The 15682-nt window shown below is 46.3% G+C and overlaps 1 protein-coding gene across 1 annotated transcript in view; it reads left to right on the top strand.

Moving 5' to 3' along the window:
* HTT (huntingtin) overlaps positions 1–15682 on the top strand; it is a 241769-nt gene that overhangs the window by 223152 nt on the left and 2935 nt on the right. The window contains exons 57-65 of the mRNA XM_040419177.1: positions 1254–1384; positions 1516–1645; positions 4147–4302; positions 5634–5824; positions 5949–6063; positions 7772–7985; positions 8919–9024; positions 9273–9435; positions 15208–15368. Of these exons, the coding sequence (XP_040275111.1) occupies positions 1254–1384; positions 1516–1645; positions 4147–4302; positions 5634–5824; positions 5949–6063; positions 7772–7985; positions 8919–9024; positions 9273–9435; positions 15208–15368 (1367 nt within the window). The remainder of the gene's footprint in view (positions 1–1253; positions 1385–1515; positions 1646–4146; positions 4303–5633; positions 5825–5948; positions 6064–7771; positions 7986–8918; positions 9025–9272; positions 9436–15207; positions 15369–15682) is intronic.

Raw genomic sequence — 15682 nt, 5'->3', positions numbered from 1 at the left:
GTCAAGTGTCGGCGCTGTTCTTCCTCTTCCAGCGTTCCCCGGCCCTCTGGGCCTGTCAAGACCTTCTTCCTCGGAGTGGCTCTTTGGTTCCTCTGTACTGTCCTTCGGTACCGCCCTGGGGACTACATACTGAGCTCTCGGCGCTCCAATCTTGTCCTTGGAGCCGTTACAGAAGTTCTCTCTACCCCTTCTGTCCTGTACGGTTGTGTTTCCGTATCAGTCGTGTCTCTGATGGGTGCCTGAATGGCTCTTTTTTGTTCCGAGCCTTCTGTCTTTTCCCAGGACAGGGCTGTTCTACATCCCGTTTCTTCCTTCCTTCCTTCTGAAGGTGGTGTTTGCCTTTCGCTTCAACACTTTACCGATTTGGACGTTGTTTGGGCCTTGCCGTTTTTACTTGGAGATCTCCGACTCTTGTCGACGTTCGGCCTCTTGGGTTTCCAGAAGGTCCTTGCATAGGGTTGACGGACTCCAGGGTGGTTTTCCTCCGCTTTATCAGATTGGCTATTGCTGAGGTTACCGCACCAAGGGCAGGATTCTGCCTTTGGTGTCACCATTCATTTCACCAGAGCGGTCGGTGCCTCCTGGGCCGGAGGCATTGGGCTTCGGCCATGCATTTGGGCAAGGCGGGCACAGGTCTTCCTTGCACGCCTTACCGAGTTCTACAGGGTGCATACTCTGGCAGATGCTGCCTTGGCCCGCCTGGGTCTGCAGGCGGCGGTTCATTGATGCCTTTCGGGTGCTTCACCTTGGAGCTGTGGTCCCTTCCCTTTTGGACTGCTTTTGAACGTCCCAAGGTCTTCTGTGTCCCCCAAGGAAACTGGGTGAGAAAACGAGATTTTTGTATAACTTACCAGTAAAATCTCTTTCTCGCTCTTTCCTTGGGGGACACAGCACCCACCCATTCATTGTTTTCTCTGCACGGTTTCCGAGTTTTTGTTACCCGTTGGGTAGTTGGCTTGTTGGTTCCTTGTTGGACTTTGCCTTTTCTCACTGCTTGGACACGCAACTGGCAGTCTCTCTCTCCAGGCTGAGGGTATAGCTGTGGAGGAGGGGCTTAACAGTCTTCACTTAGTGTCACGCCTCCTATGGAGATGAGCTATACCAAGGTCTTCTGTGTCCCCCAAGGAAAGAGCGAGAAAGAGATTTTACTGGTAAGTTATACAAAAATCTCGTTTTTCCATTTTGAGTCCAATTGCGGATGTTTTAGAAGTTTGAAGATCATTTGGAAATGACTACAATGTGTTCTCCTCTAGGTCTCTATCCATTCCGTCTGGCTGGGAAATAACATTACGCCTCTTAGACAAGAGGAGCTCGACGAAGAAGAGGAAGATGAGAGTGACGTCCCAGCGCCATCTTCACCACCAACTTCTCCTATAAACTCCAGGTTTGTGCTTCCTTTGTAAATCCTTTCATCTGCGTGCTGTGCCGCATTGTGATATTGATATTGATATATATATATATATATATATATATATATATATATATATATATACACACACCTATATCTGTCTGCAGAAAACATCGGGCTGGTGTGGACATACATTCCTGCTCACAATTTCTTCTCGAGCTCTACAGCCAGTGGGTTCTACCTTCTAATACAGGCAAGAAGACCCCAGTCATCCTGATAAGTGAGGTGGTGAGATCGGTAAGTCGCAGGGTTTGATTGTATACCTCATTCTATGTTGGTTATGATGCCAGTGTGCGGGCGTTGCCTCTTTATGTCCCCAGCACAGATTGTGTATTGGGCAGTCAGGCCTGACCTGATAGACAGCAGTTGCACCCATAAGTGCACAATGAGACGTACAGTCAAAGCAGTTGTGACATTTATAATGCCCTGTACATCTACAAGAGCCGGGTATTCCCGTATTCTCACAGAATTGGCAATTCACTGTTGTCGGAGCATATTCTGAAGAGAAAAAATGTCACACAGACAATTCAGGTATTGACCATGTTAAACTGCTGATAGCCCTAGCTAGGGGTTTGGGGCAGCAGGACAAATACTTTTTGTAGTGAAGATAATCAGAAAGATAAAGGTACCAGTGGCTCAACCTACTCCAGATCCAATGGTATGGTGCCCACCCCACGACACACCCGCAGTCGAGAATAAGCGTGAACTAGTAAAGGAGGAATTGGGGGGCACTCCAATATCTAGGTATATGGATAAATATCTAGCGTAACGAAATAAAATAATGGATTCAAATATTACATAAAATAAGACATATTTCATAAGATGATCAGATAAATGAATTCACTTTCCACATTTAGATCCTATTAAAAAAAAATATATATACAAGTTGATCACTTTGGAGAAAACATCTAAAAAGGCAAATGGTCAATAAAAATGAAAAAATAACATAAGGAAGGTATAAAAATGGTGTACAGTTCCATCACTGGTGTTGCAAATTATATATATATATATAAAAAAGGAAAATAATGGCGGCACTGGAAAAACACAAGGAGGGTGCTAGGTCCAGGGATGTAGCAGCTTACCCCGTCTGATAGAGATGAAAAACGGAGAGCACTCCAAGTAAAAGATAGTGGTGTTTATTCACCCATGTGGATGGCCATCCACATGGGTGAATAAACACCACTATCTTTTACTTGGAGTGCTGTCCGTTTTTCATCTCTCTATCTATATATATCTATATATATCTATATATATATATCTATATCTATATATATATATATATATATATATATATATCTATATATATCTATCTTTATATTAGGGTGGTTGGTATATAGCTCAGATAGCGTTATCCAAATGGAAATGTCACTATAATCACATATATAGCAATGCAATAAGTAAGTCAGTGGTTACACCAACAGGGGAAACCGTGGGTCGGTGCTCTGCCCCACAAAACCCCCCCAGTATTGCGTATTAACTTAGTAGAGATGAGCTATGTTGGGGGACTCAAAATCAATTGTTGGTATTGACAGTTCAATCCTCAAATTCTGTAGAAGTGGAAGTCTGTCCAGATAATAGCACAAGTTATATTGAGCTAGATAACAGAGTGGCGCTAGTATCTGCCGGTATAGATATTATGTGAAATAGCGCTAGAAAGTTCAATCAATCAATGTTGCCCATTTTTCTATATTTCTCTATATTTAGAGGAATCTCAGGAGTAGTGAGAATATGAACTTTTGTACTACCAGATTCTGCACCTTAAGCGCCCAGAAGGCGGAGCTTCTCTGTGAAGTGCTCTCTTTCTCTATTGAGCTGCTTCACAGTGAAGCTCTGCCTTCTGGGCCTCGCAGGGCAGAATCTGGCAGAAAATTGAATATTCATACTACTCCTGATAATAAAACATCTAGAAAAGGTATGTTTGCACTCACCCCACGTATTGCTGTCAGCAGTTTAGCATTGTCAAAACTGCTGACAGATTCCCTTTAAAATCCCACATTAAGCTAAAAATAAGTATGTGAAGAGGTGCATGCATACCGAGAGCACTGTTAATAGGCTCCATGTAGCAGTGACCCCTGGGGTTTGTTCAGGCCTGATTACATCCGTATTTATTACTATTACTACGTTATGGGCCTGCGTAAACCAAGGATAAGCCTTACATAGGAATCATAACATGGTATTGGAAGAATCTTCATCCTCTGTCAGATGCCAGTTCTCATAAGACCAGTGTATAATAGGAGTCATGCCACCCCTAGCTACATAACTTTGGTGTTCATTGACTCCTGTAGGTTCCCTTATGACTATAAAGTAAAGTGCAGAGCCATGTAAACTGTGCAGCACGTATAGGGGCAGCCATGTAAACGGTGCGGCACGTATAGGGGCAGCCATGTAAACGGTGCGGCACGTATAGGGGCAGCCATGTAAACGGTGCGGCGCGTATAGGGGCAGCCATGTAAACGGTGCGGCACGTATAGGGGCAGCCATGTAAACGGTGCGGCACGTATAGGAGCAGCCATGTAAACGGTGCGGCACGTATAGGAGCAGCCATGTAAACGGTGCGGCACGTATAGGAGCAGCCATGTAAACGGTGCGGCACGTATAGGGGCAGCCATGTAAACGGTGCGGCACGTATAGGGGCAGCCATTAATGAGTGCAGGGTATGCTGCACTACAGGCGGTGTCATTGTGAATGCGTTACTCCGGCTCTGCTGGGTCATGCCATCTTTGTTTTCTCCTCCACAGTTACTGGCAGTGTCTGATCTGTTCACCGAGAGAAATCAGTTTGAGATGATGTACACGGCTTTAACCGAGCTCCATAAACAGCACCCGTGTGAGGATGAAATTCTCATCCAGTATCTAGTGCCTGCAATCTGCAAAGCTGCCGCCGTGCTGGGAATGGTAAGATGAGCTCCGACAGCCTGAAGCTCCGTCCTGCGCGGCTGGAGAGAAGAGCTCACTAATTGCCAGGCTGTGCCATCTTTGAGTTGCCCATTCCATTTGCAGTTCTCTCAGGATTGCTATCTGGCAGCATGTTCGGTGCAGTGGGGGGTTGTAGCTGACTGTTCTCTTTGCGCAGTGAAGGTGATTTTACTGTCAGTATAAGTTAGCCTGATAATGCACATAACACACATTCCACAGTCGCTCCCTATCCACAGCGCGGCTCATAGCGTAACTTCGCTACCCGAAGACAATTAACTGAAAGGGGTATTACCATCACAGACAGTGGGGGCATATTGTATGGGGAGATCGCTTGGCAGTGGCCGGACCCTGGGAAACCTAGCATTATGCCCCCATTGTCTGTGATGGGAATACCCTTTTAAAGCGGTTGTCTCATTGCAGCAAATGGCATTTATTATGTAGAGAACGTTATTTAAAGGCACTTACTAATGTATTGTGATTGTCCATGTTGCCTCCTTTGCTGTCTAGATTCATTTTTCCATCACATTATACACTGCTCGTTTCCATGGTTACGACCACCCTGCAATCCAGTAGGGGTGGTCGTGCTTGTACACTATAAAAAAAAGGCGCCGGCCTCTCTGGTTGCTGTGACCATGGGGGCGCTCATAGGCAAGCATGTTCAGCAGCTCCCGTCCTGTCCACCTTGTATCTGCTCTGCAGCAGTGGTCGTAACCCCTAGAATTGAGCCATGTATGATGTGATGGAAAAATGAATCCAGCCAGCAAAGGAGGCAATATGGACAATCACAATACATTAGTAAGGTCTTATAGTAACTTTTTTCTAGATGATAAATGCCACTTGCTGAGGGGAGACAACCCCTTTAATGACTTGATGACCTGTCCTCAGAATAGAGCATCCATATCAGATCAGTGGGGGTCCGACACTCAGCGTCCCTATCGATCTGCTGTTTAAAAGGGCTGTGGTGCTTGAGTGAGCGCTAGAGACTCTTGGCCTGTGACATCACGTCCATCGGTCACAAGGCCCTTCTGCAGCTCATTCTCGTTCAAGTGAATGGGATTGAGCTGCAATACCAAGTACAGCCACTGTACTATGTAAGGCGCTCTATTTGGTATACTATGAAGAGGCTGCACAACCCCTTTAAACAGGTGACTGTCAGGGGGGCTCAGACATGAGCCAGTGTTCCCCATTGCTGCACAGCGACATTGTTAACCCCATAACTCGTGTTGATGGGACTGCGTTGTGGTTTTGCAGTTCCATTTCCGCTGCTCAGGTGGACCGTATAGAGATAAATGCTGCCATTGTTTTCTCAGGACAAGGCTATAGCGGAGCCAGTCAGCCGCCTCCTGGAGTCCACACTGCGGAGCACTCACATGCCCAGCCGCATCGGAGCGCTGCACGGTGTCCTTTACGTGCTGGAGTGCGACCTGCTGGATGACACGGCCAAACAGCTCATTCCTATCATCAGTGACTATCTACTCTCCAATCTAAGGGGCATTGCACAGTAAGTGTCCTACTTGTGAGGTGTGAATGACATAAGACATCAGTCGCCTATCCAATGGGTGCGTCCAAAAAAATAATTCCTGTGATGTCCTCGAAATAAAATGTCCCCTTTCTTTTACCTCCAGCTGTGTCAATCTCCATAATCAGCAGCACGTTCTGGTCATGTGCGCAGCCGCATTCTACTTGATGGAGAACTACCCCCTGGATGTTGGGCCGGAGTTCACTGCAGGCATCATACAGGTACCAGGGCAATGGCTTAAAGGGGTTGTCCCACCACGTTATTTCATTATATGGAACTGTACTTGCCATTTGCATGACCCAGTGAACAGTTAGGACTTTTGCATTACATAGAACGGCGCCACCTGTACAGCAATGTGCACGTCCACCTAATGAGCCGAGTACTGGTGGACATGCATGCTCAGCCACTCTCCCCACCGCCAGATCTCTATATAGTGATAGCAGCAGAACCAAGAAGGACACATGGAAGAAATAAATGGTGAAAATGGCACTATAGCAGTCAGGACGCCCACCAGTTCTGGTGTAGTGCTAGTCCGAGGGAGTTTGTCCCCCAGAAAATGAGTGACAAACTAAATCTAAATAGGTTTTGGAAATTGGTGTAGGTTGGTTTTGTTGGATGTGGGATATTTATTGATATCATTTAGGTTGTGTGGCTTCTATACTTAACATAGATTTGTAGTGTTTTTGTATTATTTTTTTTGTGGTTTCAATGGTTTGAGTATAGTAGTGGGGTCTGATTTCTTCTATTTAGACCCAATGTCTTTGTTCGCATTTGAGTTTGGCCACCGGTGTTTTGTCCGGTCCAATACGGTTGCTTTGTAGTCATTTTTTAGGTTAGAAAATCCCATGCCTTCCAATTTCCAGTGTTGTGTCATGGCGTCTGAGTTTATTCTAAGTTTTTTTTGTTCATCCATATAAATTTTGAAATCTCCTTTTGTAGTTGTGATTGGGATGGCAACAGTGCGAAATATACTGTATATAATATGGAGGGGAGCGTATACATTTTGACTAATGCTATTTTTCCAGCCCAAGATGATTGTACTTTTGTATATAAAAGTAATTTTTGGGGTATTGAAGTTAATAAAGGTTTAGAAGTTTCTTTACTTAGACTTTGGTGGATGTAATATGTATTTCGAAATACTTTATTTTTTGTTTTTATGGATTTATTTTTGAAAGAATTTGTATTATTTTTTTGTATCATTTTCTGTGTCACTGTCTGTATTTAGGAACAAAATCCTGAAATCTCTGAATGCTGTTTAAAAGCAGCTCAGGCAAGATGACTGCCCCCCAAACTCATGTATAGAACATGGAATAAAAAAAACAACAACCTACAAGCAGAAAAAAACATTAGGAAAAAAAATAAACCTGCATTCCCGTTACAGCTGTAATGGGGCTGCTGCTCAGGATCCTGTGCATTTTAAGCTCTAGGGCTTTCCGGATGGAATAGAATAGAAATACAGAATATTTGCTGCATGTCCGCTCCGGAAGGACAGAATCTGGTAGAAAATGTAATATTCATACTACTCCTGATGATTATAAAATCTCTACAAAAGATATGTTTGCACTCTCCTTACGTATTGCTGTCAGCAGTTTAGCATGGTCAAAACTACTGACAGATTCCCTTTAAGCCAGCTTTGGCTGAAGAGACGGGGGTCAGCCACGCATTAGACAATATAAAACACCTTATGGACACGACCGTTGCGGATAGTGCATTGACCCATTCATTTCTATGAGGCCATGCGCACATCCATATTTTTTTGTGGATCTGTGTTAAGCAAGTTATAGAACGTGTCTTATTCTGGTCCACATTGGGGCCAAGAATCTTGATTTCTATTAATGTAAGTGAGGAAAAGGCGGAGTGCAGACGAAACGGTTTTGTGGACCGAAATGAGCCTGAATTGAAGCAGATTTTTGTGTTCTCTGTCCCCAGATGTGTGGTGTGATGGTGTCCGGGAGTGATGAATCCACCCCATCCATGATCTACCACTGTGTCCTGAGGGGTCTGGAGCGTCTCCTACTCTCTGAGCAGCTCTCTAGGTTGGATGGGGAAGCACTGGTGAAGCTGAGCGTGGACAGAGTCAATATGCACAGTCCTCACAGAGCCATGACTGCTTTAGGCCTGATGCTGACCTGCATGTACACAGGTGAGACGCTGCTATGTACTTGGTGCTAAGGATTTAATTAGAAAACCGTACGTTGTGCTAATCTCGAGGCCCTAAAAAGTGAACCCACTGAACAGATCCTAAAGAAAAAGGGTTTGTGTTTTGAAATGGCGCCACGCTTCTCCATGGGCAGTGCCTTAAATTGCCGCTAAGCCCCATTCAGTCGGATGCCAGTGAGGATAATCTGCTGCACCAGACAAGAATAGTACGGTTTCTGGAACAAGCTTTCAGTAGTCATGGACAGTCCTTTTAAAGGGGTCGTCTCACTTCAGCAAATGGCATTTATCATGTAGAGAAAGTTAATGCAAGGCACTTACTAATGTATTGTGATTGTCCATATTGCCTCCTTTGCTGGCTGGATTCATTTTTCCCTCACGTTATCTAGTGCTCATATCCAGGGTTATGACCACCCTGCAATCCAGCAGCAGCGGTGGCCGTGCATGCACATTATAGGAATAAGCGCCGGCCTCTCTGGTGGCCGGGACTTTGGGAATGTGCATAGGCCGTTTTTCCTATACTGTGCAAGCACGACCACCACTGCTGGATTGCAGGGTGGTCGTAACCCCTGGAAACGAGACGTGTATAATGTGTTGGAAAAATGAATCCAGCCAGCGAAGGAGGCAATATGGACAATCACAATACATTAGTAAGTGCCTTGTATTAACTTTCTCTACATGGTAAATGCCATTTGCTGAAGTGAGACAACCCCTGCTCTGTCACCATGATCAACCGTACCAATCAAAGCTATATGCCTGGTTTAATAGGGTTGATCATGCTGACAAAGCCTTTTTAAATCTGGAACCCTATGTGATATATCTGCATATAATTTATAATGAAATATATTTATAGGTGGATCTCTAGAGGAGAGGACATCCATGCACCGCATGATCACATTGTTTTTGCTGTTTTATGTAGGAAAAGAGAAGTTCAGCCCAGGACGCACAGCAGAACCAAGTCCTGCAGCACCCGACAGCGAGTCCGTCATCGTAGCCATGGAGCGGGTGTCTGTGCTGTTTGACAGGTATTGATGCAATTATTAGGCTGATCCGTTGTCTCTTACATGACAGCACATTTTCCAGTCACAGTTCTAGGAAAGCTGGGTGATGAGCCGTTTTTTTTTTTTTGTTTTGTTTTTTACACTGAGTGAGCAAGTATCTTAATTTTACTCCTATAGCTGGTTCTGGTGTAACATCTGGACGTCTTCCCCGTAATAAACTCTCACCCCAATGCTCCGGGATTTACGATTATCGTTTCATTTTTCGGTCGTAGGATACGGAAAGGATTCCCATTTGAGGCCAGAGTGGTGGCAAGAATCCTCCCGCAGTTCTTGGATGATTTCTTCCCACCTCAGGACGTGATGAACAAGGTCATCGGGGAGTTTTTATCCAACCAGCAGCCCTACCCGCAGTTCATGGCCACCGTCGTTTACAAGGTAATACGTGATCGAGATAATGGATTTATGGAGAAGCCTCACAAAAAAAAAACTACTCCTATCCCTGATAGAGCACATGGGGGTCATAGAGCAGGGATGCACCACCAGAAAAGGTCTGAGGGCCACATTATCAGATTAAACTAATCCCAAGAGCCACAGTAAAGCTTACAGCTTGGCATATTAATAGTCTAAACAATATATGTCTAATAAGTAAAGGATTTATTTCCAGGGCCGCCGCCTGTCTGGCGTATAGGGCCGCCTCCTGTCTGGCGAATAGGGCCGCCGCCTGTCTGGCGAATAGGGCCGCCGCCTGTCTGGCGAATAGGGCCGCCGCCTGTCTGGCGAATAGGGCCGCCGCCTGTCTGGCGTATAGGGCCGCCGCCTGTCTGGCGTATAGGGCCGCCGCCTGTCTGGCGTATAGGGCCGCCGCCTGTCTGGCGTATAGGGCCCCCTGTATAAAGGAAGAGACCATGCATATACATACTGCTTTTTTCCCTATAAATTGGCAGAAGGAGGGTCTCCTGATCTCTTTAAGGTACTCAAGAAACGGGTGGGCGAGATGGAGAGGAGGCCATGAGTACATGTGTCTCTGCTCATTGTAGTTTACTTGCATTCTTAAATAGCGGAGTGTTTCTTTACAATGCATGGACACCTCACTAGCTTATCTTCTACTTTCTGGAGTCTCTTCTGGCTTATAGAGGGGGTCCTGAGAGGGGAGCCCTTGGTATCAAGTCTATATGCCCTAATTTGTTCTCATGAAATAACCCTTTTTAAAGGGGTTTTATCATCTTGGACGTTGGCGGCATATTGCAGATAGGTATGGGTCTCATATCCCTATATCCAGAAGGGGCCCCCCTGAAATTAATGGCGAGTGCACAGTGCGCTTTCCTTTCATTTCTATGGGACCTCCAAAAATAGTCGAGTGAGTGTGCTCAGCTGTTTTCAGAAGTCCTATAGAAATGAATGGAGAGCGCATCGTGCAAGCGCGGACGCCGCTCTATTCATCTTTATGGGACTGCCAGAAATAGTCAAGCCAGCACTTGGCTGTTTCCAGAACTCCCATAGAAAAGAGTAGAGTGCGGCTGCCCTTTGTTGACTTTGGGGGTCCAGTTCTAGACATAGGAGCAGGTCCCAGATGCCAATCTGACATTGCTGGCGTATCCTAGCAATATGCCACCAATGTATGAGATGAGACATAAGTAGTCATTTTACTTGAAATTAAACATATTTGTAATGTATCTTTATTATAAATGATGCCCCCTTCATTACTTCTTACCTACTTTCCCGTGGCTGGACGCAGCGGCGAGGAAATATTGCAGCTGTATGTGACCATTCATCCAACCTCATCAATTCTATTCTGCTCCGCACCATGTGAGGGGCAGTGCAGGCGCCACATGACTTGTAGTCCTGTCCGCTATGTGGATAAATGGAGAAAATGTTCTCATTTAGCATGCACTTGTACTCCGTGTGCCTCCAGAGCTGCTTTCACAATTCTGCACTCAGCACATGTCTAAGGTTAATATTGTGGAAGACGCCTTAGATGTTAGCAGTCAGGCACAACGTATGGCAGCAGCTCCTTTCGATGCTGCATATGAGTTTCTGTAATGAACCTGCTGTGCTTTCTCATAGCTGACCGTTTGTTGAAGCTCATGATTGGGTATAATGGCATCGTCTTTCATTTCTGCTGAGAGTCACGCAGGGGTGTAAGCGCCAACCTGCCAAGTCTAAAAGGAGTTCTTTATAGGACAGCCCCTTACACACACATTCATGGTAATGTGTAGAATTTATCCAAAATGCACCTGTCCGTGGGAGAAGGGAACTCCTATTAAATGAGACAAAACGCAGCATATCTAGTGGTCTGCCCAGGTCTGGAGCATGTAGAACTAGTGTGATCAATAAAATATATACATTTCTGGTCTGGAGCTGGTTAACATCACAATATGCAGTCTGAACCACAGGTCCCAGCAGTAACTAGTGCTCCAGGAGTTGCTCTCTGGCTTCCAGATTGGTCGACACTTCCCCTTCACCATTCACCTTTTGAAGAGGTTTCCATGTCAAAAGAGGTCCCACATGATGGTCCATGGAGGACAGACTTTTTACACAGCTAGGTCTCTCTATGCAGCTCCTATGCCATTCCCTGGTCTCGGAGGAAGGGGCTGGTGCAGGTCCGTGTAGTCGGCTGAGTGCTGACGGACAAGCATGCCCAATCATTCTCCTCACTGCCTGATCCTCATTCCTATTGTCCACATAGTAGTCCTCTGTTCAGAAGATTGCTTCTGTGCTGCTTGTCAGGGAAGCGGCAGAGCCTTTGCCATAGCACAGTAAATATCTGTCTGCTGGGGAAATGGCTGCGTCCTATATTTATGGCTGCCAGAGGGGGAAGGAAACTGACAGGAGACTATGTTCACAGCCTTCAGAGGAGGTAGGAGACCAATACCGGGGACTATATTCTCCAACTACTGGAAGGGAAAGAAGGTGGTAATGTGAGGCACAGAGTGACGCCGGCCAACCTATATGCACTTAAAGGGGTTACCCCATCTCGCCATTTTTGTAGATGCCATTCACTACAATGCTCGGCTGTTTCCGTAAGCCCAGGCTGGTGGTTAGTCCCATTTCGCCCTGGAAATGGCGAGACGGTACAAGCCCTATTAAGGAAATCTTTCACTACAATTTTGCAATATTATCTCATGGATTCCCGATCTGTATTTTTATTTTATTGCACATTTGCATTTTATTTTTTTCCAACTTCACCTCTTAAAAAAAATTTATTTAAATGATGGCATTAGAAGTGCACCTTGTCCTGCAAGCCCTAATACAGCTATGTAAGCAGAAAAATAAAGCTATGGCTTTTAGAAGGCAGGGGGTAAAGACAAAGATGGAAAATGGCTGCGTCAGGACGGGGTTAAGTATTGTCAGGAGGCACATGGGAGCATATGTGAGGTGTCGGCGAAGTAGATGTCATTTTACACATATAAGCCTATCCTGACCGAGCTGCCCGGTCATCTGTTTGAGTTGAATCCTAATTGCCCATGTTTCCCGCACGTCTGCCCGTGCAGGATCACAACCAAGAGTTCATCACCATCAGGACCCGCAGTGCATGACATTTGCAGCTCAAGGATGTGTGACTAGGCTAAGACTATAATATCCGCTTTTCTGTGCAAGTGGGTTATGTGATCAGCGGGGAGCCCAGCACAGGCATCGAGTCTTGTAATATGAGCACATTAATCTCCCTGTTATCCTGGCACCAGGGCAAATCTGCAGGTGCTGGCTGGAGCGCCCGGCCTCTGACACTCACAAGGGTCCTTTCAGCTTTATTCCCTGCACAGTGGTGTCCGCCAAGGCACTGAGCTGCAGTAATAGGGTACAGCCCATGGGTGGCACTGTTTCCAGGAGGGGGGGAAAAAAGCTGATGCTTCTTTGTAATCCTAGATCGAGGGAGCTTGCATGCACTAGTTCTGTCCGTTTCTGAGAAAGCTGGGTGGTTATCCGCACCATCTCTCATCCAGACAAGTAAATGCGTAAATCTGCCTTTTAAGACTGTCCCACTCTCTTATCGCGGCAAAACAAGGCATATAATAATCCTCTTTATTTATATAGCTCCACCATATTCCGCAGCGCTTTACCGCTTCAGAGGGTTCATGTACAAAACAAGACACCACAACGTGACTGGCTAATATACAGCTGGAACACCAGATCTATGAAGGCATATGCAGCATTCAGGAGTCTGGGAAAGCTGGGTGACCACCCGCAATGCTGCCATTACTGCTCCTGCTTTCTATGATGGTGACATAAGAGAGGACTGAATATAATATTAACTGTTTAACAAAATGAGACAATTTGATGAGAAGGTTACAGTCACGTTTTTGTAGCCGTTGCAGTCTATGAGGTTATTCACATAGCCGGTTTTAACGGCTGCTTGGACAGAAGTGCATCCGTCTAACGGCCGTTAAAAAGGGGTACAATAAAAATAATAATACTCCCCCCCCCCCCCCCCCTCATCCACATGCACCCTCGCTGCTCACAGGATGCAGAAGGACCTAATGCTCTCAGCACGGTGACGTCATCATGCTGAGTGCCTCAGGTCCTTCTTACTTGAGTGAAGCAGGAGTGGCCCTGCGTGTCCAAGTGATTGAGGTGAGTATTCTTTTTTTCAGCATGCTGCACATTACTACTGCTGGGGGCCACTCTGGGGGAAATTATTACTGCTGGGGGCCACTCTGGGGGACATTATTACTTCTAGGCGCCACTCTGGGGGACATTATTACTGCTGAGCGCCACTCTGGGGGACATTATTACTTCTAGGCGCCACTCTGGGGGACATTATTACTGCTGAGCGCCATTCTGGGGGACATTATTACTGCTGAGCGCCACTCTGGGGGACATTATTACTGCTGAGCGCCACTCTGGGGGACATTATTACTGCTGAGCGCCACTCTGGGGGACATTATTACTGCTGAGCGCCATTCTGGGGGACATTATTACTGCTGAGCGCCATTCTGGGGGACATTATTACTGCTGAGCGCCACTCTGGGGGACATTATTACTGCTGAGCGCCATTCTGGGGGATATTATTACTGCTGAGCGCCACTCTGGGGGACATTATTACTGCTGAGCGCCACTCTGGGGGACATTATTACTGCTGAGCGCCACTCTGGGGGACATTATTACTGCTGAGCGCCACTCTGGGGGACATTATTACTGCTGAGCGCCACTCTGGGGGACATTATTACTGCTGAGCGCCACTCTGGGGGACATTATTACTGCTGAGCGCCACTCTGGGGGACATTACTACTGCTAGAGGCCCCTCTGGGGGAAATTATTACTGCTGAGCGCCACTCTGGGGGACATTTACTACTGCTAGGGGCCCCTCTGGGGGACATTTATTACTGCTGAGCACCGTTCTGGGGGGAGATTTTTATCTTTGCTGGAGTCATGGTGGTTGCGTGCAGCCTGGCTGTACATAGCGGCAGTGAACAAGGCTCCAGCCGTGTCAGGGTAGATGTCACCACTGCAGGGGTTTAGTCCTATGTACTGTTCAGCAGCCGAAAGCACCAGTGCAGAAATGAGTAGTGTTGAGCGAACTTGTGTTTTAAGTTCGGCGTCTAAAGTTCGGGTTATCAAAGAATCGCGTTATGGATTCTAAATTCCGTTGTGGTCCGTGGTAGCGGAATCCATAACTCAATTCTTCGATAACCTGAACTTTAGACGCCGAACTTAAAACACAAGTTCGCTCAACACTAGAAATGAGCAAATGCAATGTAAAATTCATTCATTTCTACCCAAAGTGTCAGGCTGCATAGTCAGGCATCTTCTGCATCTTTTCCCCTTGTCTGTAGTATTTTGTGACGCTGTTGGAATCCTTCTCTTACTTATTGCTAATTAATGTAATGGGCCATAACTAGGTCTGTGCAGCATGAAGAGGCAGTCTGTTGTACAGCAGATAGAACTTTCTATGATCGCCGTAATACATTTACTCACAGTGGTAACCAAGGATTGCAAGAAGTAAAAGGGGATCCTCATCTTACAGCAAATTCCTAGGAGGTGGAAGGTGCACCCGTGGGATGCCCACCTTGTCCTGCTGCTACATCCAGAGAATGACACCTCTCTATTCACTTTCTACTTGGATGTGCTCACCGTGCCGAGTGGAACAGGGGACCTCCCCCGATAAGGCATTCATGGCATATAGCAGGCACCTATATAATGTAGAACAGATAGGACAGTTGCTGCCTGTTGATGGCGCTGCTCAATTCATGATCTGCATCTTCTTTGCAGGTGTTTCAGACGCTACACGCCACAGGACAGTCCTCTATGGTGCGCGACTGGGTCATGTTATCCCTCTCGAACTTCACGCAGAGGACGCCGGTCGCCATGGCAATGTGGAGCCTCTCCTGCTTCTTCGTCAGCGCTTCAACCAGCAAGTGGATCTCTGCAATGTATCCTTAATCCGCCTATTCTGCTGTAAGCACAGGTCAATGCCACGCTGAATGAGGAAAGTGCAGATTGTATCTGCCCTGTCTCTGTCCGCGCCTGCATCATGCCAGTACCGCAATATACAAGTGTCTGTACTGTATGGTTCTAGCATCGTCTTGGAACAATGCAAGTACAAAGCTTTTACACATCTGCCCTTGTAATGTGAGGACGAGGAACGCAATCCGCTGACCTAGCAGACTGGGGAGGCAATACTAACGTGACACATTGTCTTGGGGTTTAGATAATGAGGGATGTCACGTTTGTCACTTGTTAATTA

The sequence above is a fragment of the Bufo bufo genome, chromosome 2 (genome assembly GCF_905171765.1).
Source record: "Bufo bufo chromosome 2, aBufBuf1.1, whole genome shotgun sequence".
NCBI classification, from domain to species: Eukaryota; Metazoa; Chordata; class Amphibia; order Anura; family Bufonidae; genus Bufo; species Bufo bufo.
This window is presented reverse-complemented; position numbering and strand designations above follow the sequence as displayed.